The sequence below is a fragment of the Abramis brama genome (assembly GCF_963993115.1).
Source record: "Abramis brama genome assembly, chromosome: 2".
Classification (NCBI taxonomy): Eukaryota; Metazoa; Chordata; class Actinopteri; order Cypriniformes; family Leuciscidae; genus Abramis; species Abramis brama.
Genome location: NC_139964.1, coordinates 451,807 through 476,004, shown reverse-complemented (window position 1 = coordinate 476,004; position 24,198 = coordinate 451,807). Strand labels below are relative to the sequence as shown.

Below are 24,198 nucleotides of genomic sequence, written 5' to 3'. Positions count from 1 at the left end.
AAACATAACTAAATACAAAACAACAACTTCAAAAAGGAACATACCAAACAGGTCACGGGAGAACAGGAGAACATTACAAGACAACGAACCAGCACAAGACTACAAACACAAGGAGGCTAAATAGGGGAACAAACAAAGGAGGGTAACAAACACAACAGGTGGGGCAAATTAACCAATAACTGGATAACAAGATGGGAGGGGCTAAACGACAGACACGAGCACATGGCTCAAAACAATAAAACACCCATGTGCATGACAAGACAGGACAGGCATGTGACATAACCCCCTCCTTAAGGAGCGGCTACCAGACGCTCCACTAGGACGGGAGGGACGGACCAGGGCGGGACGGACCAGGGCGGGACGGGAGGGACGGACCGTCCATCGGGCGGCCAGGGAGGGACGGACCGTCCATCGGGCGGCCAGGGAGGAACAGACCGTCCATCGGGCGGCCAGGGAGGGACGGACCGTCCATCGGGCGGCCAGGGAGGAACGGACCGTCCATCGGGCGGCCAGGGCGGAGACTTTCCCTCGGGCGGCCAGGGCGGAGACTTTCCCTCGGGCGGCCAGGGCGGAGACTTTCCCTCGGGCGGCCAGGGCGGAGACTTTCCCTCGGGCGGCCAGGGCGGAGACTTTCCCTCGGGCGGCCAGGGCGGAGACTTTCCCTCGGGCGGCCAGGGTTCAGGAACTGGAACTGGCACCAACGGCTCAGGCACTGGAACTGGCACTAGAACTGGCACCACCGGCTCGGGCACTGGAACCACTGGCTCGGGCACTGGAACTGGCACCACCGGCTCGAGCACTGGAACTGGCACCAACGGCTCGGGCACTGGAACTGGCCCTGGAACTGGCACCACCAACTCAGGCAATGGAATTGGCACTGGAACTGGCACCACCGGCTCGGGCACTGGAACTGGCACGGGCACTGGAACTGACACCACCGGCACGGGCACTGGAACTGACACCACCGGCTCGGGCACTGGACCTGGCACCACCGGCTCGGGCACTGGAACCACCGGCTCGGGCACTGGAACTGGCACCAACGGCTCGGGCACTGGAACTGGCACCACCGGCACTGGAACTGGCACCAACGGCTCGGGCACTGGAACTGGCACCACCGGCTCGGGCACTGGAACTGGCACCACCGGCTCGGGCACTGGAACTGGCACCACCGGCTCGGGCACTGGAACAGACACAGACACAGGCTCCGGCTCAGGAACTGGAACAGACACAGACACTGGCTCCGGCTCAGGAACAGACACTGGCTCCGGCTCAGGAACAGACACTGGCTCCGGCTCAGGAACAGACACTGGCTCCGGCTCAGGAACAGACACAGGCTCCGGCTCAGGAACAGACACTGGCTCCGGCTCAGGAACAGGAACAGACATCACCGGCTCAGGAACAGACACTGGCTCCGGAACAGGAACAGACACTGGCTCCGGCTCAGGAACAGACACTGGCTCCGGCTCAGGAACAGGAACAGACATCACCGGCTCAGGAACAGACACCACCGGCCCAGGAACAGACACCACCGGCTCAGGAACAGACATCACCGGCTCCAGTGTGTGCGTAGCCCACACACACCACATGGCTGTGGCCATAATGGCCAGTGTCGCGGTCACTGAGGGCTCAGGCTCAGGAACAGACACCACCGGCTCAGACACAGGCTCGACGGCGGCCATCTTGTCAGGGGACACAGGCTCGGCAGGCGTGACGTGAACAGGCTCGGCGGCGGCCATCTTGTCCAAAGACCCAGGCTCGGCAGGCGTGACGTGAACAGGCTCGGCGGCGGCCATCTTGTCCGAAGACCCAGGCTCGGCAGATGTGACTTGAACAGGCTTGGCGGCAGCGACGACCATCTTGTCCGAAGACATAGGCTCAGGAACAGTCTCTGGCTGGGCAGACGTGACGTGAACAGTCTCTGGCTGGGCAGACGTGACCTTCCTCCTTCTCCGCCTACGATGGCAAGGCGGTAGCACCGAGCCCACCGCCTTAGGGGAAGTTCCACTCACCAGCTCAGGTGTGTTGGTAATCTTCTCAGGAGACGCAGACGTGACTGCTGTATCCCACTGACTCCGATGCTCAAGGTATCTGGAAAAACCCCAAAAGTCCAGGATTTCCAGACCCTTCATTTCCCACCCCGGCAATGGGTCATCAAGACAGGAATTAAAAATTTCTTTTAATGATGCCTCATTGTATCCCATACCTCTTGATAGAGTCCAAAAAAATTTAGCTAGTCCACCCACCGACTGTCCCTGTTGGCGTAATGATGTTAGATTACTGAGTCGTCCCCTCCTCTCTTCATTGGTGGTAGGGGAACAGATTCGGAAACCCGTACTGCTGGATCTAAACATACTTCTTTTTGCTGAGTCCTCGAAATGGCTGGTTCGTTCTGTCACGTAGAGACTAAAGAAACTCAGGGAGGACTCAATTTCAAAAGGAAAATAATGTTTATTTACAAAAGAGAAAACAAAACAAAACCCACAAAGGGGAAAACATAACTAAATACAAAACAACAACTTCAAAAAGGAACATACCAAACAGGTCACGGGAGAACAGGAGAACATTACAAGACAACGAACCAGCACAAGACTACAAACACAAGGAGGCTAAATAGGGGAACAAACAAAGGAGGGTAACAAACACAACAGGTGGGGCAAATTAACCAATAACTGGATAACAAGATGGGAGGGGCTAAACGACAGACACGAGCACATGGCTCAAAACAATAAAACACCCATGTGCATGACAAGACAGGACAGGCATGTGACAATTTTAGTTAAATAGCACTATACTTAATCTATTCATACTGTATACAGTGACAGTCACAATAATTTTAAAAGTTTCTAATTATATAACTTTCAAATTCAGGGTTCCCAAATGGGATTGGGTGCATTGCTGGAACCCACATTCCCATTAAAGCTCCTTAGCATCAATGTGCAGGTGACAATAGATTTTTTTGGGTGCTAAATGTTTGGGTGTTTAAAACATTAAATCACCCTCATTACTGGTCCCCACTAACTAGGTAATATGTGATGCAACCCACCTCATCACTAATGTTGAAGCCAAATGGCCAGGGTCTGTACATGATGCCAGAATGTTTAGGGAGTCATCATTGTGCCACAAATTTCAACAGGGTATGTTTTGCCTTACACAGTGGTTTTTTTTTTTATGCAATTATACACTTTAACTACCTTTATATGACAGTTCAGTGGTTACTTGCTGGGGGACAGAGGGTACCCCCGTCTGCCCTATATGATGACACCCTACCCTGAACCTGAGCCTGGACCACAGGCACAATTCAACCTGGCCCACAGCAGAACATGGACCATAGGCATCCTGAAGGCAAGGTTTCAGTGCCTGCGTGGGCTTAGGGTCAACCCAGAAAGGTCATGTGACATCACAGCTGCTTGTGTTGTTCTTCACAACATTGCCACACTGAGAGGTGAGAGGGCCCCCCCTCTCTTGAAGATGGCCAAGAGGAACCCCCAGTGAACCCAGTAGACCAAAGAGATGGCAGGGTGGTACGAGACATGATTTGCCAAAATCACTTTAATTAAAACCAGTTAACAGTCAAGTGTTGTTCATTGTTTCTTTATTTCCTGTAACAAAAGACATTTGTATTTATTGCTTTAGATTTCATTCATCAACCAGTGACAGATTACTGTTCACATACTGTTTCCCACCTTAAGCTGGTGCTCCAGCAATTCAAGTCTGGCCTTTTTTTAGGTTAAGCCTTTTCTCCTCCATTTGAAGCTGTATAAGGTCCATCTCCATGTCACTTTTTCTGATTTGCTTTTGAAGGTGGACCTTACACAGCTCTTTGGCAGGCAACTAGAAAGACAGAATAATTAAACATGACTGATAAAGTCTGTAATACAAACACAGACCAAATATTTAAATGAGGAAGGAGAACTGCAGAACATTTCTTACACTGCTAAGATTCTGTGTGGAGGTAGATGGACCCTCATCTGTATTCAAATCTCCTGCCATATTCTGTAAAATGACAATGACGATTTATTTATTCTCTTATGCAAAAAAGGGGGAATTCATTCTATGCATCATACCTCCATGGGCCTCCCCACATTTTCTGTTTCTGTCACAGCAGAAGTGGTCTCTTCATCGTCAGCCTCCAGTGAAAATAAGGAAGGATGCTTGGTCTAGCAAACAGAAACCTAAAGACAATAATCACTTACAACTGTGACAGAGTGTGGTGTTGCAGGAGGATCCAATAATACAATGTGGCCATCAGCAACTGCAAGATAATTAAACCAATAAGATAATCATGCATATTCAATACTCAATGTATATTCTTAAACAAATACAACTAATAAAGAAGTACATTAGGAACATCTAAGAGTACTAGTAATAAGATTATACAGTATACAGCATATGCAGTCAAAGCAGCATGCTTACTGCACAAGTGAATCAATGACTGTAAAATGCATTCAAAATAAAATGGTGACAATGTTGATGATTTTCTTCATTAAAACACTGACAAAAACAGTGAAAACTACGGTGACCGGGAGGGGACATGTTCGGTTCACTTATTTTTGTCGTGGCCACAACATATAAACTCGTGGGAACGTGATATTAAGTCGTGGCCACGAGATCATTTTGTTGAGGTAACGACATCATTATGTCGTGGCCACGCGTTGAGGGAGCCACAGCGGCCAATACTGTAACCGTACCATAGACTGGGCTACAGCAGAGATGGAGATGACAGAAGAAATAACATTTTACTTTAAATTAGGAATGTCATATAAAGATATAATGTGGTCTTTGGCATTAAGACATGGGTACGTTATAAAGATAAGCGCATTCTTAGACTTTTTTTGTCGCACGCATATTTAGGGACCGTCTCAAAATTACATGCGACATTGGCATAAACGTTTCTAACTTCAATAGCATTTGAAGACAATGACTTACAGTCATAAAACCAACTGTACACTGTTCACCCAGGTCTCATGTATGATGCACACCTTTTAGGCCTCGTTTACACTGCAGGTCTTGATGCCCAATTCTGATTTGTTGCCTATATCCGATTTTTTTGACTGTCTGTTTACACGTTCTTTAAATTGTGACCCATATCCGATTCATGTGTTTACACTTGCCATAGGCTACTATCTGAAACATCGCGCATGCTTAAAGGGTTAAATTCTCTTGCACAAATGGACGAACACAAAATATGTTTCATGCTCTGCGATATGCAAAGTTGCCAAACACCACTTTTGAATAAGAAACAATGTCTATAAAATTCGTTAAAACTCCACGAATCACAAGCGTATCGGTGAGAACACTCGTTAAAACAACATACACACCCGAGCTTGACTGCACATCACATATTTGACATTATTGATACTGCTTTCATTCGTAATGCAACGGAACGATCTACGGCACATAAATTAAGGGCTGTTCACTGTTATACAATAAAGAGCCTGCACAGCGACAAGAAATAGAAATTAACACAAAAAAACTGCCTAGAGCCTGTACTTACACAACACTGACAGTGGAGTTGCGCTCAGGAGTAGAGCAGCTATATGGACAATTTTCTTTTTCTTTTTTGAGCGGCTGCGGACAAATTCTTTCTATGCACACACAATATTACATCACAATCTGCGCGTATGTTTTAAAAATATAACTGAACATGTAAATAGGCCTAGCACTTTTTAAATTTAAATAGCCCACTTAAAGTGTTTATTACAAATAAATTACTAATTGCTTAAAATGAATAAATGTAAATGAACAAAAAATTTCGTTAAATTTACAATCATGTGAAAACACTTCCCGTGCCCCTCTCCGCATTCCTCTCCTACGACGACAACGTTTCGTCAGGCCATACGTCCCTTTGCAGACGCGTGTCGGGGTTTCTCTCGTCATTAAACCGCGGAGACGTTGCCTAATGCCTCAGAAAATCCGATCTGCCTGTTTACATGATAGTCGCATTGGCACATATCCGATTTATTTCCACATATGAATGAGGCCTGAAACCGATCTGGAAATATCCGAATGCATGCGTTTTTTTCCTGTTTACACTGTCATAGAACACATCCGATCTGTGTCACATGTGAGCAAAAAATCGGAATTGGGTCACATTTCACTGGCAGTGTAAACGGGGCCTTAGATTTTTGATATTTATGACAATAAACTGCTAAATCATATGCAAATATTGCTATGTATTTCACTACTGTATGGGATCATACACAGAATATGACAATATTTAAAGGCCGTGTTGCAGGTTTTTTTTTCATCGAATTTGTGCAATTTACTTGTTGGTAATAAACATTTAAACTGTTATCCATTGTATTTTATGTTGTTGGGCATCACAAAGCGGAATATAATACGAAAAAGTAGCGGTTTGCAACGATTCTCCTTTCCCCCGCAATGCATTGCATTACGTCACGTTGGGGAGAGAATTTACCAAAGCCCGCGGCCCGCATTGAGAGTGACTAGAGAGACGAGTAGCAGACGAGAGTATTCAGATAACGTTAGCGCAGATTATAGATAAATACATAGATATAGATAAACAGACAGATAAATGGATAGATAGATATAGATAGATAGGCTAGTATAGAGAGAGATAGGCAGACAGCCAGATAGCATAACGTTAGCATAGATAGCTAGCAGCTAGATAGATAAAAATATAGAAATATATAGGTAGATTGACAATGGTGAACTACTGTGTTTGTGCTTGTGTAAAGGTAAAAACTCTGGATGCTGAGTGAGGCACGTCCCATCTGGTCGCGGGGTCCAGCGACTAAAACGCATTCCCTACAGCACAAGCTTTCCAACGCAGTTCCCATGGGACGGCACCGCCGGCGCCCACACAAGCACCTGCCAAACACAGCGACAGACACGCGGCGGCTACGTTTGCAACAACATTTTCACCGGAGGAAGAGATAAACGCTTAGAAACACCCATATAGCTAGCATGATGCCTTCTATTTCTAGATGACAAAGACAAAGTTTACCAGTACTACGACACTATGACAAAGGTTACCGGTACTTATCTGAACTAACGTCATGATCACTGCCACTAGATATAAAGAAAACGCTGATTTTTCACTCGGTGCTATTCAATGACAGTAAAAAAAAAGAAAGAAAAAAAAGTGTCGTTATTGTGCACTGCTGCTCGTAGACTAGCTCCAGTGCTCATTGCTGCGTTGCTAAATGATAGCAACTCACCAGGACACTTCACCAACTCTCCACCATAGACTGTAAAAAATGCTCTCCACTCATTCTCCAGTCGGACCATGCATTTAATTATTAAGTATTTACGACATTGTGGTGGCGTTTAATTGCGTTCAACTCGTAAATACGATCTATACGCGATGACTTTGAACGCACCATAATACTAGGCTGAGGCTAGCTTTCCTCCACTTCTCCCCAACGTGACGTCATCACCGATTTGCGGAAAAAAAACGTTGATACCAAAAACGTAAAAAAATGGTCTTTAAGGCCATTTTTGGGAAATTTTCAAAATGATATACATATCTTGAGTGATTTATGTACCCATTCATCGACAGTGGTGGTTAACCTGCAACATGGCCTTTAAAGCTCAATAGCATTTGAAGACAGTGACTTACAGTCATAAAACCAATACATTGTTCACCCAGGTCTCATGTATGATGCACACCTTTAATATTTTTGATATTTATGACAATAAACTGCTAAATCATATGCAAATATTGCTATGTATTTCACTACTGTATGGGATCATATACAGAATATGGCCACATTTAAAGCTCAATAGCATTTGAAGACAATGACTTACAGTCATAAAACCAACTGTACATTGTTCATATAGGTGTCAGGTATGTGGCAGTTGTGAAATAGGCCACAATATTTGCATATGATTTAGCAGTTTGTCATAAATATCAAAAATCTAAAAGGTGTGCATCATACATGAGACCTGGGTGAACAGTGTACAGTTGGTTTTATGACTGTAAGTCATTGTCTTCAAATGCTATTGAAGTTAGAAATGTTTACGCCAATGTCGCATGTAATTTTGAGACGGTCCCTAAATATGCGTGCGACAAAGTCTACGAATGCGCTTCATGTGTCTCTCACTTGTACCCATGTCTTAATGCCAAAGACCGCATTATATCTTTATATGACATTCCTAATTTAAAGTAAAATGTTATTTCTTCTGTCATCTCCATCTCTGCTGTAGCCCAGTCTATGGTACGGTTACAGTATTGGCCGCTGTGGCTCCCTCAACGCGTGGCCACGACATAATGATGTCGTTACCTCAACAAAATGATCTCGTGGCCACGACTTAATATCACGTTCCCACGAGTTTATATGTTGTGGCCACGACAAAAATAAGTGAACCGAACATGTCCTTTCCCGGTCACCGTAGAAAACATCAATAAATCATAAGTATTAATATGGTACACCTACATTTTACTAAGCCACTTGTCTTGGTAGCTGAGTCCGATGAATTGCCCCCTGGAATCCCATCGACCACAGGTCGCCCTTTATTAAGGGACAGTGCCAGCTCCTCAGCTGGGGTGAGGGAAGGTGGAGGTGGACCCCCCACCTGTTTTACGGGCCTCAGCCTTCTTTCTATTGGCTACATAGACAACTAAATTACATGGCGTCAGTAACAAGTTTAGAAAATATTACCTTGCTGGAGAATGTTTTTGTGTTTCATTTTGACTTAGCTCACAGTTCTTCTGGCTCCAGAAGGATTACACCTGATAAAACAAGAAGCCAACATATTACTAGCCAATTATGTGCATTGCTACTGTAATATTAAGAAATGTATGGAGGCCAACAAGTAAATACTTGTCTATTTTTACTACATGCCCCAAATAATTTTTGCCTCACAATGAAAGGGGAAAATAGCCCATTTATAATTTTATAAACTCGTGCATTTACTCTGTCCGTTATTTTTTGCCAAGCCAGCTCTCTTCTTTTGCTGATGCAGCAGTATTTTTATTTATTTTTTTGTTATAATGGGCTTATAGTCTTCATAAGCAAGCATTAAAAACCTCCAACTCAGTTTCACCTAAGTATGTAGCTCGCTTTTTTTCTTCCTGGGTTTCCATGGTGACTCCTGAAATCGGCGATCCATTGAAAATGTCTTTATGTACTCGCCGTGCGCGCGCATTAACTCTGGGTAACCAGTAGGAGGTTGATTAAACTAACGCTTCTCAGGTGTTTTGGAACCGACATACTCATGGTATGCGAGTTTGGGGTTATGATTTACCAGATGGTAAATGATTTACCAGAGGTTATGATTTACCAGATGGTAAGTTAACCAAGCTTTCTGGAATACCCCCCGGGTTTTTTTCTAAAACCACTTTATTTATGTTGTTCTGTCGGATTATAGTGTCGATTTCACTGAATATGATCAAAAAAATGTTGCCGACAGCAGCTTTAATAATTGTTTCAGGGAGCAAGGAGCAGACAGCTCAATTTATTAAACTGCAATTTAAAATAAAGAAATAAACTAAATAAATTAAATTTTATTGTAATATTTGCACTAGTCTGTCTAACTTATGTAAATAAGAAATATCACTCACCCTATAAAGCCCACAACAATAGGAAAAGCAGTAGATAAGGCAATAGGGTTTCACTTTTATGTGTTTTTGTAGTGCTTTCATGCAAGCTATGTCTACAAAGGTTTAACCAAATTTGAGTATTCATGAATATGATTTCTGGATATGAATATGATTTTAAAAATACAAAGTAAGAAAGTTGAGATCACATCTTTGCTGAAATGTATTGTGCTGTTGTTGTTAACAAACCATGGTTAATTTGCTCTGCCTTAGGATTGCAAGTGTCCTGGGACAGGAGAGGGTGTGAGTGGGAACCCACTGCTGAAACTTGGCCCTGGTTTGTCCTCATGGATGAGGTGTTGGGACAGAGGCATTGCACCAACCCCCCTGTCCTCATTGCCTCAATCCCTGAGGACACACCAGGGCAGAGTTCAGCAGTGTGTGACCAAGAAGAGGAGGAGCAAGGGGCTCCTCCTTTTTTTTTTTTTTTTTTTCACTTATATTTTTTAAAAGGAAAAAAAATTCTGCAACTTTAAATGTGTAAATAAAAGAGAATTCATTGCTCGGGACATTGTTTATTTTTGTAATGACAGTCATAATTTCTTCATGAAACAAATTCTTCTATAACTTTTTTCCCCCAACTATTTACAACATACTTTAAACATCTCAAAATCAACTTAAACATTTAAATTTACAGTACATAAAATAAGAAAAATGATGTAGACTTTTATTCAGCTGAGTGGGAGACCCTGGTGTGCTGCTGGACTGGGATGGGCTCCACAATATGAGACCCTGGTAAGAGACCCTGGTAAGGCCTCCTGCTGGTCTGGGACGGTCTCCAGAGTGTTTGACTGCATATTTTCACTATCCACATCTACCAGCAGGTTTGCAGGGCTGACTCATGGAATAAATATTGAGATACTTTATTACACTAAAGTACTTTTAATAATACTGCATTGGGGGGAAAACTAGTAGTCATATATTTCAAACCTTAGTTAAGCAAAATTATCTTGCATACTGTAATGTACTCAAGGCATCAAGAGTAAAAGTAAAGGAATTCTGGTGGAAAAAAAACTTGTCAGTGTTTTATGATGGTTCTGCTTTTATATTACTGCATATGTTGCATTTTACTTCTGAATATTTTCAAGGTTGGTACATTTAAACTATATACTTTTGTGTAGTTTAATGTAAAATGCATCATATTGTAAAATAACATAATTTTGTAGTGTTGCTGTCCTGTGTGGGAAAATCACTTCGAGTATTAACGATGTAGTTCCTTACATATCACCACTGGTTATTTTGAAAATTAAAGTAACAAAATGTAGGCCTATTGTCACAATATTAGCAAATTGTTGCTAACTACTGCTCTGTCACATTTGGCGCATCTGAAGCGCTCGGACCGGTCTAGCCTATACGGAGGACTGTTCTTGTCGCCTAGCAACAGTGACTGACAGCTGCCGATGACGAGCGGGAGTAACATTCGCACTGGACTTTTTATATTCAACTGGGTTTTATATTCAAATAGGGTTGAAAACCTGTGTAAATATATTTACCAAGGTCCATTTATAAAAAGAATACACTAGCCTACAAAATCGCATCAAGGTAAGATATGAACATTTGAATCTTCGGCTATCTGAAGATTCTAAGCCGAAAGTAGGCTACATGACCTGAAATGTCCTCCAGTAAAATATAAAACATAAAAATGACAATAGCCAATTCTGGCTCCATAGCTGTTTACTCAATTATATCAAATGATTTATCAGGATGGCAGCATACTCTCGCACCGTTGCTTGGCGCCAGGAGCGGTGATCGGGAACACCTGGCTGCGCAATAAGGAAATCCTACGAAGGCTACATGGTGTGTCGTTCGGAGGACGCATAGGCTGCATCGTTTGAAGTCCGCTGCCTTCGAAGGATGCAGTCTTCACATTGGGACACAGCTATGGTCTGTCTTCTGAGTTTTATAAATTGTTTTCCCAGCAGATGGCGCCCTTCTTACTGCAGGTATTTAATGAAAGTATAATAGCCATAACCTTACCATGGAGTATGTATGACCCAAGGTTTGATTACTTTACTCCCTACACAAAGATTTACTTTATATTGATAATTGGCGTTCAATTAGCCTACTGAACAACGATTACAAAATTTTGGCCTTGATTTTTGCTAGTAGAATTAAAAAAAAATATTAGATTCTATTATTGATGTAACACAATCAGGTTTTATGCCTAAGAGGCATATCTCCAACAACATTAGATTAGTCTTAGATTTAATTGACTATTCATATTTAATTTCAGATGAAAGCTTCATATTTTTCTTAGACTTTTGCAAAGCTTTCGATACTGTCGAACATAATTTTCTTTACCATTCACTCAAGATGTTTGGCTTTGGTGATTTCTTCTGTGATGCAATCTAAACCTTGTATAGTAATGCAAATGGCTCAATTAAGCTTAAAAATGGGTCCTCACCCAGATTTGAAATCAGACGTGGAATTCGACAGGGATCTTTTTTTACTTGCAGCCCAACTTTTATGTGAACATATTATAAATAGCAATTTGCAGGGCATTTCCATTGCTGGGAGGACGGCTATTATTAGTCGGTTGGCAGATGACACAACACTGTTTTTAAAAGAGCTCCCAGGCTCCTCTTGCTATTGACATCATAGAAGTCTTCAGTAAAGCCTCTGGTCTCCGTTCAAACCTTAAACAATGTGAATTACTTTCTCTAAAAGATTGTGATGTTGAGTTAATTGCTAATATTCCAGATATATTTTGTACAAAAAAACAAATCCATTTTCTTTCAACAGTGGTATGATAATAATATTTTGCTTGTAAATCAATTGTTTAACCAACATGGTCAACTTTATAACTACTCTGAATTTATTCATTACTTTGGCATCCCTATTTCACCAAAGGACTTCTCTATCGTCTTTGATGCGATACCTTCAGCTGTCACCTCACCTTTTAAAGGTGTTAATGGTCTTGTTGATCGCCCTACACTGGTGGATGTGTTGGAAATATCTGTTTTACGCTGCAAACTGAAAATAAGAATAAGGCAGTTCGTCAACCTTTTCAGCCGGATATAAGGAGTGCACCCGCTGCTGTATCTTATTGGTCCTCATATGTTGGAGAGATTTGTTGGGAAAAAGTTTGGCTTTTGCCACACAAGTTTTTTTTAACCAACAAAGTCAAAGAGATCTCATTCAAAACACTTCACAGGTTTTACCCAACCTGTCCATATTTACCCCCAATTTGCTTTGCGGTGGGAAAATGTATTGTTTGGTTTCACTCAACATGATAAAAATTTAGGGTCAGAGTATTATGTGGTAAATTTGATTATTATTTTAACCAAATTTGATTTGCACAAGTCAAAATTCTTAAAAAAGAAACCAAACTTTCTGGAGCTTGCTGCTAACATTACGCACTACGTTCTCTCAATATCTGAGTGTACAAACAAACAAGCTGTTAAATAATATGACCTCTGTAAGCTTTACAAGATATTTATTTAAAATTATTATTATTATTTATTTTTGTCTTTGTTTGCGTTATACTTTGTTTTTGATAACCCCTTGTCCTCCCTCTGTAACGTACGGACAGAGGCGGTCGGATCCATATGCAGCACTTTATTTCAGCATCAAACACAAGCAGACATAAACTCCGGCATACAGTTAAACAAGGGGCAATCCAGTAACTCGTGGTGATAACAGGCTTTGGTCGAGGCAGGCAGCACAGGTTCATACACAGTCCAAGAAGCAGGCAAGGGTCAAGAGTCCAGAGAAACACGGAATACACAAACATGGAAGAATGCTCAGAGATGTACGCTTACAGTGTGACAAGACTTCGCACCGGACACAGAGATCACTCAGACTTATATAAGGAACTCAATAACCCATAATCAAACACCACTGAAACATAGTTAAACATAATGAGTCCATGGTGAAACAATGCAGGGAGAGAGTGTCCTCAAGTGGCTCACACGGGCACTCCACATCACATAGCCCCCCCCCAAAGGAGCGGCTTCCAGACGCTCCTAAAAACTCTGGGGGGAGGTCAACGGGGGCTGGGATGGAGGGCCAGGCCCGTGGAGAGGCAGGAGGCCAGACCCATGGAGAGACCTAGGGCCTGGAAACCAGAGCAGGGTAAGAGACCATGGGGAAGCACGTGTCGTAGGCAACCAGGGTAGAACACACTTGACCGGAAACCAGGGTTGAGCACACTTGGAGAGGTGCCAGGACGAAGCACACTTAGGCGGAGACAAGGACGGAGCAGACTCAGGACTGGACGTAACCAGTGGCATGGGAAGCACAGGACCAAACAGGACTAGCGACATAGGAGGCTCAAGTGAAAATAGCACAGACAAGGTCCATGTCAGCGCCACCTCCATGGCCCTCTCAGGATACCTACTGCCCCCCCCCAAAAAATACTTGGGGAAATCCATGGGAAGAACCTCCTGGCTGTAAACGGGTTCAAGAGAAGCCTCCCGGAGCTTGAAGGGTGCAGGCAAGGCGAGGCACAGAGGCGGGGCCGGCAGGGCGAGGCGCAGAGGCGGGGCCGGCAGGGCGAGGCGCAGAGGCGGGGCCGGCAGGGCGAGGCGCAGAGGCGGGGCCGGCAGGGCGAGGCGCAGAGGCGGGGCCGGCAGGGCGAGCTGTAGGAACTGATAATTCTGGATCCAGGAGAACAGACTTGTTTCGCTTAACTGGACCTGACTCCATAGATTCAGCCAAACTGGGTTCACTTGACTCGGGCTTCGGTTCACTTGACTCGGGCTTCGGTTCACTTGACTCGGGCTTCGGTTCACTTGACTCGGGATTCGGTTCACTTGACTCGGGATTCGGTTCACTCGACTCGGGATTCGGTTCACTCGACTCGGGATTCGGTTCACTCGACTCGGGATTCGGTTCACTCGACTCTTTCAAGTCGGTTGGCACGCGCTCAAACTCCAATTCGACCGGCAAAACCTCCGCTGTCTCTGGATTAGCAAATTCAACAGGACCAGTGCGGAATACGGACTCGAGGGGTCTGACACGATGAATGGGTTTGACAGAAACTGTATACTTGAACGCCCCTCTAACGGTCATCAAGGGAGGATCGAACAATTTAGCGAGATGAGGCTTTAGCGGCGTTCGGAATGAGTGAGAGAAATCCGCCGCATACGAACCACCCCGGTGCAAGGACAAGAGCAGTTCCTCGGGATCCTCTTCTCCTGCGGGGAGTTCAAAAGCCTCTCTGAATAGGGCGATAAACACGTCATAAGAAGGGAACGATATCCGACCTGGTTCCCAGAACGCGCCTACCCACTCCAGAGCCTTTCCAGTGAACAGTGAACAAATTAAAGAAATGCGGTCATCATCCGAGGTGTAAAACTGGGGCTGATGATTCATATATAAGCTGCACTGCTGAAGGAATCCTTCACACGCCACAGGTGAGCCATTAAACCTTTCAGGAAATGACAGACTAGAATAATTAGATGCAGCACTCACACTGGGTTGCGGTGGGACAGGTGCAGCGGGAGCTTGGACTTGATTAGTGGCTGTGCTTGAGCTCTGCGAAGACACAGATTGCGTAAAGCTTGTAAGTTCCTCGAGGAGAGATGTTAGTCTCGTCAGCTGTAAATGATGAGAGGCTAGCATGGAAACTTGGGTCTTGGCCACGGTGGATAGATGCTGAAAGTCCGCTGGATCCTGTAGTGGCGAAGTCTTCTGTAACGTACGGTCAGAGGCGGTCGGATCCATATGCAGCACTTTATTTCAGCATCAAACACAAGCAGACATAAACTCCGGCATACAGTTAAACAAGGGGCAATCCAGTAACTCGTGGTGATAACAGGCTTTGGTCGAGGCAGGCAGCACAGGTTCATACACAGTCCAAGAAGCAGGCAAGGGTCAAGAGTCCAGAGAAACACGGAATACACAAACATGGAAGAATGCTCAGAGATGTACGCTTACAGTGTGACAAGACTTCGCACCGGACACAGAGATCACTCAGACTTATATAAGGAACTCAATAACCCATAATCAAACACCACTGAAACATAGTTAAACATAATGAGTCCATGGTGAAACAATGCAGGGAGAGAGTGTCCTCCAGTGGCTCACACGGGCACTCCACATCACACCCTCATGGCTTATTTGTGACTTGTCTATAGACTTTTGATGTACAGAAGATGTTGTTTTCCTGCTGTATGTCCTATCTTTGAATAAAAGTTATAATAATAAAAAATAAAAAAATAAATAAAAATGAGTGCTGTGTGACGTCCATGTGTGTTAATAGTGTGAATTGTATCTTGTTTCTTTGATTTCAGTCCACCTTATTCTGTTTCTGTGGTCTGCTTATCCATGCTAATGTGTGTGAAGGCTAAACAGAACTTACTGAACATGTCAGTACTCCTCCAGTTATAAATGCCACACATCAATGACTCCCAGTGTGGAATCAGACAGGGTTTTACCATTTCTCCAATTCTTTATATTATGCATGCCAATTCTAGCTTGCTTAATTCTTAAACATCCTCAATTAAAGGGAATAACCACTCAATTTGCTGATGACACAGTCATATTTTTTTGTTTTAATAATTCCCTGAACATTATTTCAGTTTTTTCAAGAGCATCGGGCCTAAAGTTAAGAAACTGAACAGTTTTCTGTGTATTCATGAAAGATGGAAAGTACACAACACTTTGGTTTAACACTTTCAAAAGATTAAAATACAACACAGAACAGAGAAGGGATAGTCTAAAAAAAATCTCTTAATCGTTGCCTTATGAGAGATCTGTCTATCGGGCAGAAGAAATATCTCAACTAATTTACCCATCGTCTTCTCTTTATTGTTCTCCTTATAACTGATCAAACAAATCAAAACTGGAATGTTTAATTTTATATGGAAAAAGCAAAACTTGTTATATTAAAGAATCCCAGGTGATTAACCTCCTCAGACCCGAGCTTTGGTTTGGCGTGCATTTTAGATTTCTTCTAGCTTTTTGGGGTTAGGAGGGACCAATATATATAATAACCAGATATTATCTTTGAACATGAAGCACTTTTTGAAAAAAATGATGTCCACATATGTGGACACTGGGTCTGAATTCACACAAAAAAATCAATTCACCATTGTGTAACAAAGTGCAAATCTCTTTTATTTACAGCCTGTGCCTGAACATTTTTCGTTGTTACTCTTGTATAACTTCTGAACATACATACATACATCTTCCGCTTATCTGGGGCCGGGTCGCGGGGGCAGCAGTCTAAGCAGAGATGCCCAGACTTCCCTCTCTCTAGACACTTCCTCCAGCTCTTCCGGGGGGACACCGAGGCGTTCCCAGGCCAGCCGGGAGACATAGTCTCTCCAGCGTGTCCTAGGGCTTCCCCGGGGTCTCCTCCCGGTGGGACGTGCCCGGAACACCTCCCCAGGAAGGGGTCCAGGAGGCATCCGGAACAGATGCCCGAGCCACCTCAGCTGACCCCTCTCGATGTGGAGGAGCAGCGGCTCTACTCTGAGCTCCTCCCGAGTGACCGAGCTTCTCACCCTATCTCTAAGGGATCGCCCAGCCACCCTGCGGAGAAAGCTCATTTCGGCCGCTTGTATCCGGGATCTTGTCTTTTCGGTCATGACCCACAGCTCAGCCCAGGTGAGTTGGAAAATTTATCCGGGGCCCCACCCTGGAGCCAGGCCCGGGGTTGGGGCTTGTATGAGAGCGCCTGGTGGCCAGGCCTCCCCCATGGTGTCCGGCGGGGCTCAGCCCGAAGAAGCGACGTGGCCCGAAGAACCACCCTCCCGTGGGCTCACCACCCGTAGGAGGGACTGTAAGGGGCCGGTGCTTAGAGGATCGGGCGGCAGTCGAAGGCGGGGGCTTCGACGACCTGATCCCTGGACCCTGGGAGGGGTGCTGGAAAGCGCTCTGACTGGGGACTCCATCGTTCTACTTGGGGACTTCAACGCCCACGTGGGCAGCGACAGTGACAGTGACACCTGGAGGGGCGTGATTGGGAGGAACGGCCCCCCTGATCTGAACCCGAGCGGGCTAGTCACAGTTTGTCCATAACGAACACCATGTTCAAGCATAAGGGTGTCCATCAGTGCACGTGGCACCAGGACACCCTAGGCCGGAGGTCGATGATCGACTTTGTGACTTTGTGGACGTTTCATCTGGCCTCTGGCTGTATATCTTGGACACTCGGTGAAGAGAGGGGCGGAGCTGTCAACTGATCACCACTTCTGAACATTGATATGGAAAAACAAAATGTATATCCAAATAAAAAACATATCCAAAAAAAATTGAAAATTTGCTTTCTTTTTTGTAACACTCCAAAACTTCAACTTCTCCAAACTAGGAATGTTATTTTTATTTGTGTGTGTGTGCACGCTCGATCGCAGTGAGCAAGAATGTGTGTGTGTGTGTGCGCGCACGCGATCGTGAATGGGCAAGAGAGAATGTCTGTGTGTGCGATCGCAAGTGATCAAGAGTGTGTGTGTGTGTGTGTGTGCACGCGATCGTGAATGGGCAAGAGAGAGTGTCTGTGTGTGTGCGCGCGCACGCGATCGTGAATGGGCAAGAGAGAGTGTTTGTGTGTGCGATCGCGAGTGATCAAGAGAGAGAGAGTGTGTGTGTGTGTGTGTGTGTGTGTGTGTGTGTGTGTGTGTGTGTGTGTGTGTGTGTTCGCGCACGCGATCGTGAATGGGCAAGAGAGAGTGTTTGTGTGTGCGATCGCGAGTGATCAAGAGAGAGAGAGAGTGTGTGTGTGTGTGTGTGTGTGTGTGTGTGTGTGTGTGTGTGTGTGTGTGTGTGTGTTCGCGCACGCGATCGTGAATGGGCAAGAGAGAGTGTCTGTGTGTGCGATCGCGAGTGATCAAGAGAGTGCGTGTGTGTGTGTGTGTGTGTGTTCGCGCACGCGATCGTGAATGGGCAAGAGAGATCGTCTGTGTGTGCGATCGCGAGTGATCAAGAGTGTGTGTCAGCCGCGGCGCTACCATTGGGCCCGGGTGGGCCTGGGCCCACCCATTTTAGGTCCGGGCCCACCCATTTTCTACTATGGTTTTGTACGTTTCTTCATTCGGATCTATTTGCGATCAATTCCATTCTAAACAAACAACGCAGTTTACATGCGTTGTCCTAGTTACATTATTCATTAAGATAATAACTAATAAATGCACGCATAATTATCAGTGAACTTGATAAATGTTGCAGATATGTTTTACATGCATGCACAAACAAATGCCTTTCAACTTATGTGTGCAAATTTCAGAATAAAATGAATGTGCAGCAATTTGTACAAATACAGAGTCTGTAGGCCTACTGTGTTGTTACCATTAAATAAGCTCATTTAGTTTCATATTTGTTAAAATATAATAATGTTATTTTTTCATCTATGTTAATTATGAAAAGTGAACCGCACACACGAGTACGCAATATCGAGAGACATGGAGCGGGTCAGACATGATTTTGACCACTTAATTAAGTTTTGTTTTGCAGAAAACGATTTTTTAAAGTGAATTTCGTTTTGTATAAATTGTATCTTAATTTTAATATTTTTTTTTTTATCAACCAATTGCCAAATACCAAATATAGCAGACAACACAATCATATAGAGGCGCCCGCGCGGTCACTTGCACTGCTGGTAAACAGGAGCGCATCTCATCCTAACTTAACGAAACTCAGCATATGCCTCACAGACATGAAATATATCTTAAGAAAGCTTGAAATGTCTTTTTAACAATTTAAAACGAAAAGAAATAGGCTACTCTCGGTTTATGTAATGATGTGCATTTCTCTCTATAGGCGCGTTCACTACGGAGATGGCGATCGTCAACTTCATCTTTACAGCTGTTGTTGCTGTTAATAAACTAAAAATAATAGGCTTATAATTTTATTAAACAATAGATTAAATGAAATTTTAATTGTATAAAAAAAAATTAAAAAATCCTGTTTACCAATATTGTGTGTGTGTGTGTGTGTGTGTCGAAAGAATTTGTCGGCAGCTGCTCAAAAAAAAAAAAAAAAAAAAAAAAAAAAACACAGTCAAAAACCCCACTGTCAGTGTTTTGTAAGGAACAGGCAAATATGTTCAATATAGCAGGAGACATTTTAATTGTTAACTAATAAAACAGTTATTTTTTATGTCAGTGTCGGCTAGACAGATGAAGTTGACGACTCGCGATCTTCGCAGCGCCAGAGAGAAATGCACATTTCATTTCATACGAATTACATAAGCAGCGCAGTCTGTTTTCTTTCGTTTTGAGTTGTTCTGCTTAAAAGTAGACATTTCAAGCTATCTATGTCTCAGGTCTGTGAGGCAATAGGCTACCTTATAGGCCTACGCTGAGTTTCGGTTCATTTATGAGACGAGCTCCAGGTTCGCCAGCGCCTCTGTGTCCTGATTATCTACCCAGCAAACATTGGTCCGACGGCAACGTCGTGTCCCTGGCCAAAAATAGTCGCGGTATGACGGCATAAATCGATAAAAATATGTAACACAGAACATTTCCTAAAAATGCATTCAGATACATGTGTGCATGTCTACAGTTATCTGAGGTTGCATGTATAATTGTTATTTTGACTTTTAGCTACGTGTAGTTCAATATATACCATGTTGTGTTTCGGGTGAGAGAGGACGTCACCATGGCGACGTCTTTTACACGTGCATTTATAGTCCATCATGACCCTCTATGAAATCAATTGTGATAAAGCTGTGCTTAATCCTTGCGTGGTTAATACTGCAATAATTAATAAAAATTTTTATTAAATTAAAGTTTTAATAAGTTGTGTGAATACGTCCACTGACGTCCTTTACACGTCAGTGGACGTATTCACACAACTTATTAAAACTTTATCGGGTGAGAGGACGTCACCTGGCGACGTCTTTTACACGTGCATTTATAGTCCATCATGACCCTCCATCATGGAATCCTTGTGAAATATGCAAAAGCTGTGCTTAATCCTTGCATGGTTAATACTGCAAAAATTAATTTAATTGCCCAAGTAGTTTTTAAGAGGTTGTGAAGACGTCCACTGACGTCATTTACACGTCAAGGCTGTGAATACACGTCCACTGACGTACACGTCTAGTCAAGCAAGACAGAGGAAAAAAAAACCCAGGAATTATCTTTATGAAATACACGAATTGTATACAAAGTAAATATATTTACTTTATCTTGTTTAAATAAATTATAATCACACAGTTCCCAGTGTGGTTAAGTGAATGCAAAGCCTCTGCATTTTAGTCATTATTTCAACCTGATACGTTGTGTTTTTTTTTTTGATTTTTTTATGGAATGTATGCATGTAAAACAGAAATATATCTGGTCACCATTTATGTCTGAGTTGGATGTAATTGCCAAAACTGTGCTGCCAAGATGTAACAAAAGATCTCCCGACATTACCAAATCCCGCGATAGGTTAGATTATCTCACGAGATGTTAACGCGTTTTCCCCATAGACTCACTCCGGAACACTGAAGTTTGAACAACCACGAAGAGAGGAGGAATTGAGGCCCATATTATAAAAAATCTACTGTTGGGTACGTACATTTTGTATTATTAGATTCACGTGCTAGAGTTTTACTTGTTTGACATGAATGAACCGAAAGAAATGATGCCCACCTTGTCAACTGAAATTGGCTAACGTTAACTGAGTTTGGCTAAAATTAGCTAGTGGGCTAAAAGTTGCTTTGAACTTATACGACGGTATACCATAAAGTATGTTTAATGATACAGTCAAAGTTATTACTGTAAATTATTAATGTAGCCTTTTGAGAGTTTCTTTCAGAAAGTAAATTATCTGAAGTAGAATGAAATGTTTAGCTGGATTTGAACATGTATGTTTTCAGTAACTGCTTTAAAATTTTTGTAATTTTAGAATTGCTAAACATGTCTATTCAGGGGACATCACAGCCCACCTGTCTTTATCAGAAATGTCCTGTTCACTTTCTCACTGTTACACACCTAGTTAAGGGTCTTTCTCAAGGGCACCACAGTGGTATTGAAGAGGCAGGGGACAAATGCTGTTTTGAATTTAGCTGAAGACCATAAAAATATTTTGAAAATAAGTGCATGTCATTTACCTCAAATTTTTAATTTTCATTTATTTTAAAAAGAAATATATTCTCTTCCCTTAGATGCTGTGAAGAGGTGGAGCCCACATGCTACAGACACTGAAATTGATGCAGCAATGGCAGAACACCTGAAACACACTCCAGGAAGAGCTGGGGGTGGTGGATACAAAAAATGAGCCAAACAATGTGTTTAAGGGATAGTTCACCCAAAAATGAAAATTGTCATCATTTACTCAACCTCATGTTTCAAACCTGTATACCTTTCTATGCTAAACACAAAGATGTTTAGAAGAATGTTTGTAACCAAGCAGATGTCGCTTCCCATTAATAATATTTTTTTCTCCAACAATGGTAGTCAGTGGATGCTCTATTTGCTTGGTTACAAACATTCTTCAAAATATCTTCTTTTGTGTTCAGCAGAAGAAAGAAACTCATACAGGTTTGGAATTTGGTGAGTAAATTACATAATTTTCATTTTTGGGTGAACTATCTTTATATAATAATTCAGTATTTTGCAATTGGTATTTTAGTTTGGTTAACAAATCGAGAGCTTAGAATTATAAGGTTCTATCTCCGTTTATTGTAGTTTATTGAGCATCAAAGTTTTTAAACTCGGTTTATGTTTTGTGAGATGGAACCTTTTATTTTATTAATAACTACTAACAATTTTTTTTTTTTTTTTTTTACAAAAATAACACCACACAGGCATTAATAAACACCTAATGGATCAGATTGTCAAAAACTCAATTTCAACCAAAAGTGGAGATAGAACCTTAAAATTCTAAGCTCACGAAATGTTAAACATTGAAAAAAATAAAGAGAAATTTTGGCTGTTCAATATCAATAAAATGTTGTGCTTAATCAGAACATGCTTCTTTTTTGCTTATGTCCACAAATAATGTGTTATTGTTTTTGATGTACACGTGATTAAAACGTTTTATTGACGTTCAGGTCTGACTGGACCAATTTTGGACCTTTTTAGAACCTTTGTCAAGATGTGTAGGCTAAACCTCAAGACTTGATTGTCTTTCACGATGTTACACAATAGGTGTGTGATTATTTTATATGCAGGCTTATATATACACTTAAATTATGCAACACATTTAAACACATATGACGACGCATTTAGACGTCCAGGGACGCGCAGAAGAGACGTGGAATTCACGGCCAGAAGAGACGTGGAATTCACGGCCAGAAATGACGTCGGTTCAACTTCCATTTTGGAACTATTTTTCAACCATGACGGGACGTCTCGGACGGACGTCTTTTCAACGGTCATTAAACGTCCAAATGTTTGCTGGGTATTTTCTAATAGCCTATATTTACTACTTATTAAATCCAGATAATTTGTTGATGAAACATCGATTAAAATTAAAATACAATTAATACAAAACGAAATTAAATTTAAAGACAGGATTTGTGCTTTCAGTTTGAGGTCTCTGTGAAAGTTTTAAAACATTATTTTAGTGCCGCTTTAGAGCGCTCACGTCCGTAGCGGAGAACTGTCTGTAACTTTTTTTTTTTTTGTGTGAAATAGATTTATAAAAAAATGCCACTTAGTCCAGTGCGACTTAGGCATAGCCTGTTTTTTTTCTTCCTCGTGACGCATTTTTTGACTGATATGCGACTCCGGAGCGACTTATAAAATAGGCTACGGTAAGTTATTTATTCTTTTTGTGCAAATGTCCCATAAGACGAGTTTTATAGTCTTGATATTGTTTCTTATTCAAAAGTGGTGACGCCCCCCCCCCCCCCCCCCCCAAAAAAAAACAAAAAAAAACAGCACCCCCAACATAAAACCTCTTCCTCTTCCCGCGGCCCTGCTGTCCTCAGTGCCGCAGAAAAGCGCTGAAACGGAGATGAAGGGGAACCCGTTTTTTTTTTTTTTTTTTTGGCTTATTTTAACTGGCCCATCCAGTTTTCTGGGGGCCCACCTACAATCAAAATCCTGGCGCCGCTAGTGGTGTGTGTGTGTGTGTGTGCGCCACGAAGCTCAGTGCAAGTTGTGCAACTACAAATTTTAATTTTTTTTGCTAACATTCTTATACAGTTTCATCGAAGCTAAGTCCCAATGTCCACATATGTGGACATAAAGTTTACCGGCCTAGTAAATCTTTCCTGTTTCAAAAGTTTGTCAAATGTGCATGCCATTTTAATCATACAACACTATTATGCATAACTTAACAAGAATCAACGATGAAATGTTATTACATTTTTTACCTTGTGGGCGTTTTGATCTGATGTGGCTGCGTGACATTTCGCCTCTGTTCTCCGCCATCTTGATATTATTTATGTTAAAAAAAATTTTCTCCTGACACCACCAGATGGCAGTATAAGTGTCCATGTTTGTGAAAAACATGTTCCATTTACACAGAATTAAGTATTAAGCTGCACACAGCCAAAAATGTGATGTCCACGTATGTGGACACCGGGTCTGAGGAGGTTAAAGATGATTAAAAACTGAACAGGAATTAAATCATATTTAACACAATATGGTTTCATATGCCAAAGTGTGTATTCAAGAGAGTCAGAGGATTAGACTTTCTGCTCAAATGGCATTTTGAGATTTAAATTCTTAAATTAAGCTTTCAAATGTCCATAAGCAGATATTGCACTTCTGGAAAATGATATTTACACATAACTTCACACGCATGGATCCACC

The 24,198-nt window shown here is 42.6% G+C and overlaps 1 protein-coding gene and 1 long non-coding RNA gene across 6 annotated transcripts; one reads left to right on the top strand and one right to left on the bottom strand.

Moving 5' to 3' along the window:
- Positions 1-281: 281 nt before the first annotated feature.
- LOC311077464 (uncharacterized protein) lies at positions 282-23,832 on the bottom strand. 5 transcript variants are annotated; one of them, XM_084105986.1, is made up of 7 exons: positions 23,757-23,832; positions 8,668-8,695; positions 8,400-8,571; positions 4,065-4,252; positions 3,931-3,993; positions 3,684-3,831; positions 282-3,599 (listed from the first exon to the last, which is right to left on the bottom strand). In XM_084105986.1, the coding sequence occupies exon 7, from the start codon at positions 2,349-2,351 to the stop codon at positions 291-293; it is 2,061 nt and encodes a 686-aa protein (XP_083962112.1). In that variant the 5' UTR covers positions 2,352-3,599; positions 3,684-3,831; positions 3,931-3,993; positions 4,065-4,252; positions 8,400-8,571; positions 8,668-8,695; positions 23,757-23,832; the 3' UTR covers positions 282-290. The 5 variants fall into 5 exon arrangements, with proteins under 5 accessions (XP_083962112.1, XP_083962111.1, XP_083962113.1 ...); XM_084105985.1 differs by having other exon boundaries at positions 8,400-8,695; positions 23,748-23,832; XM_084105987.1 differs by having other exon boundaries at positions 4,065-4,172; positions 8,400-8,695; positions 23,757-23,822.
- Positions 20,583-22,403, top strand: LOC311077524. The gene is made up of 2 exons (XR_014604911.1): positions 20,583-21,002; positions 21,600-22,403. It is a non-coding gene; the product is annotated as an uncharacterized lncRNA (long non-coding RNA).
- Positions 23,833-24,198: the final 366 nt, after the last annotated feature.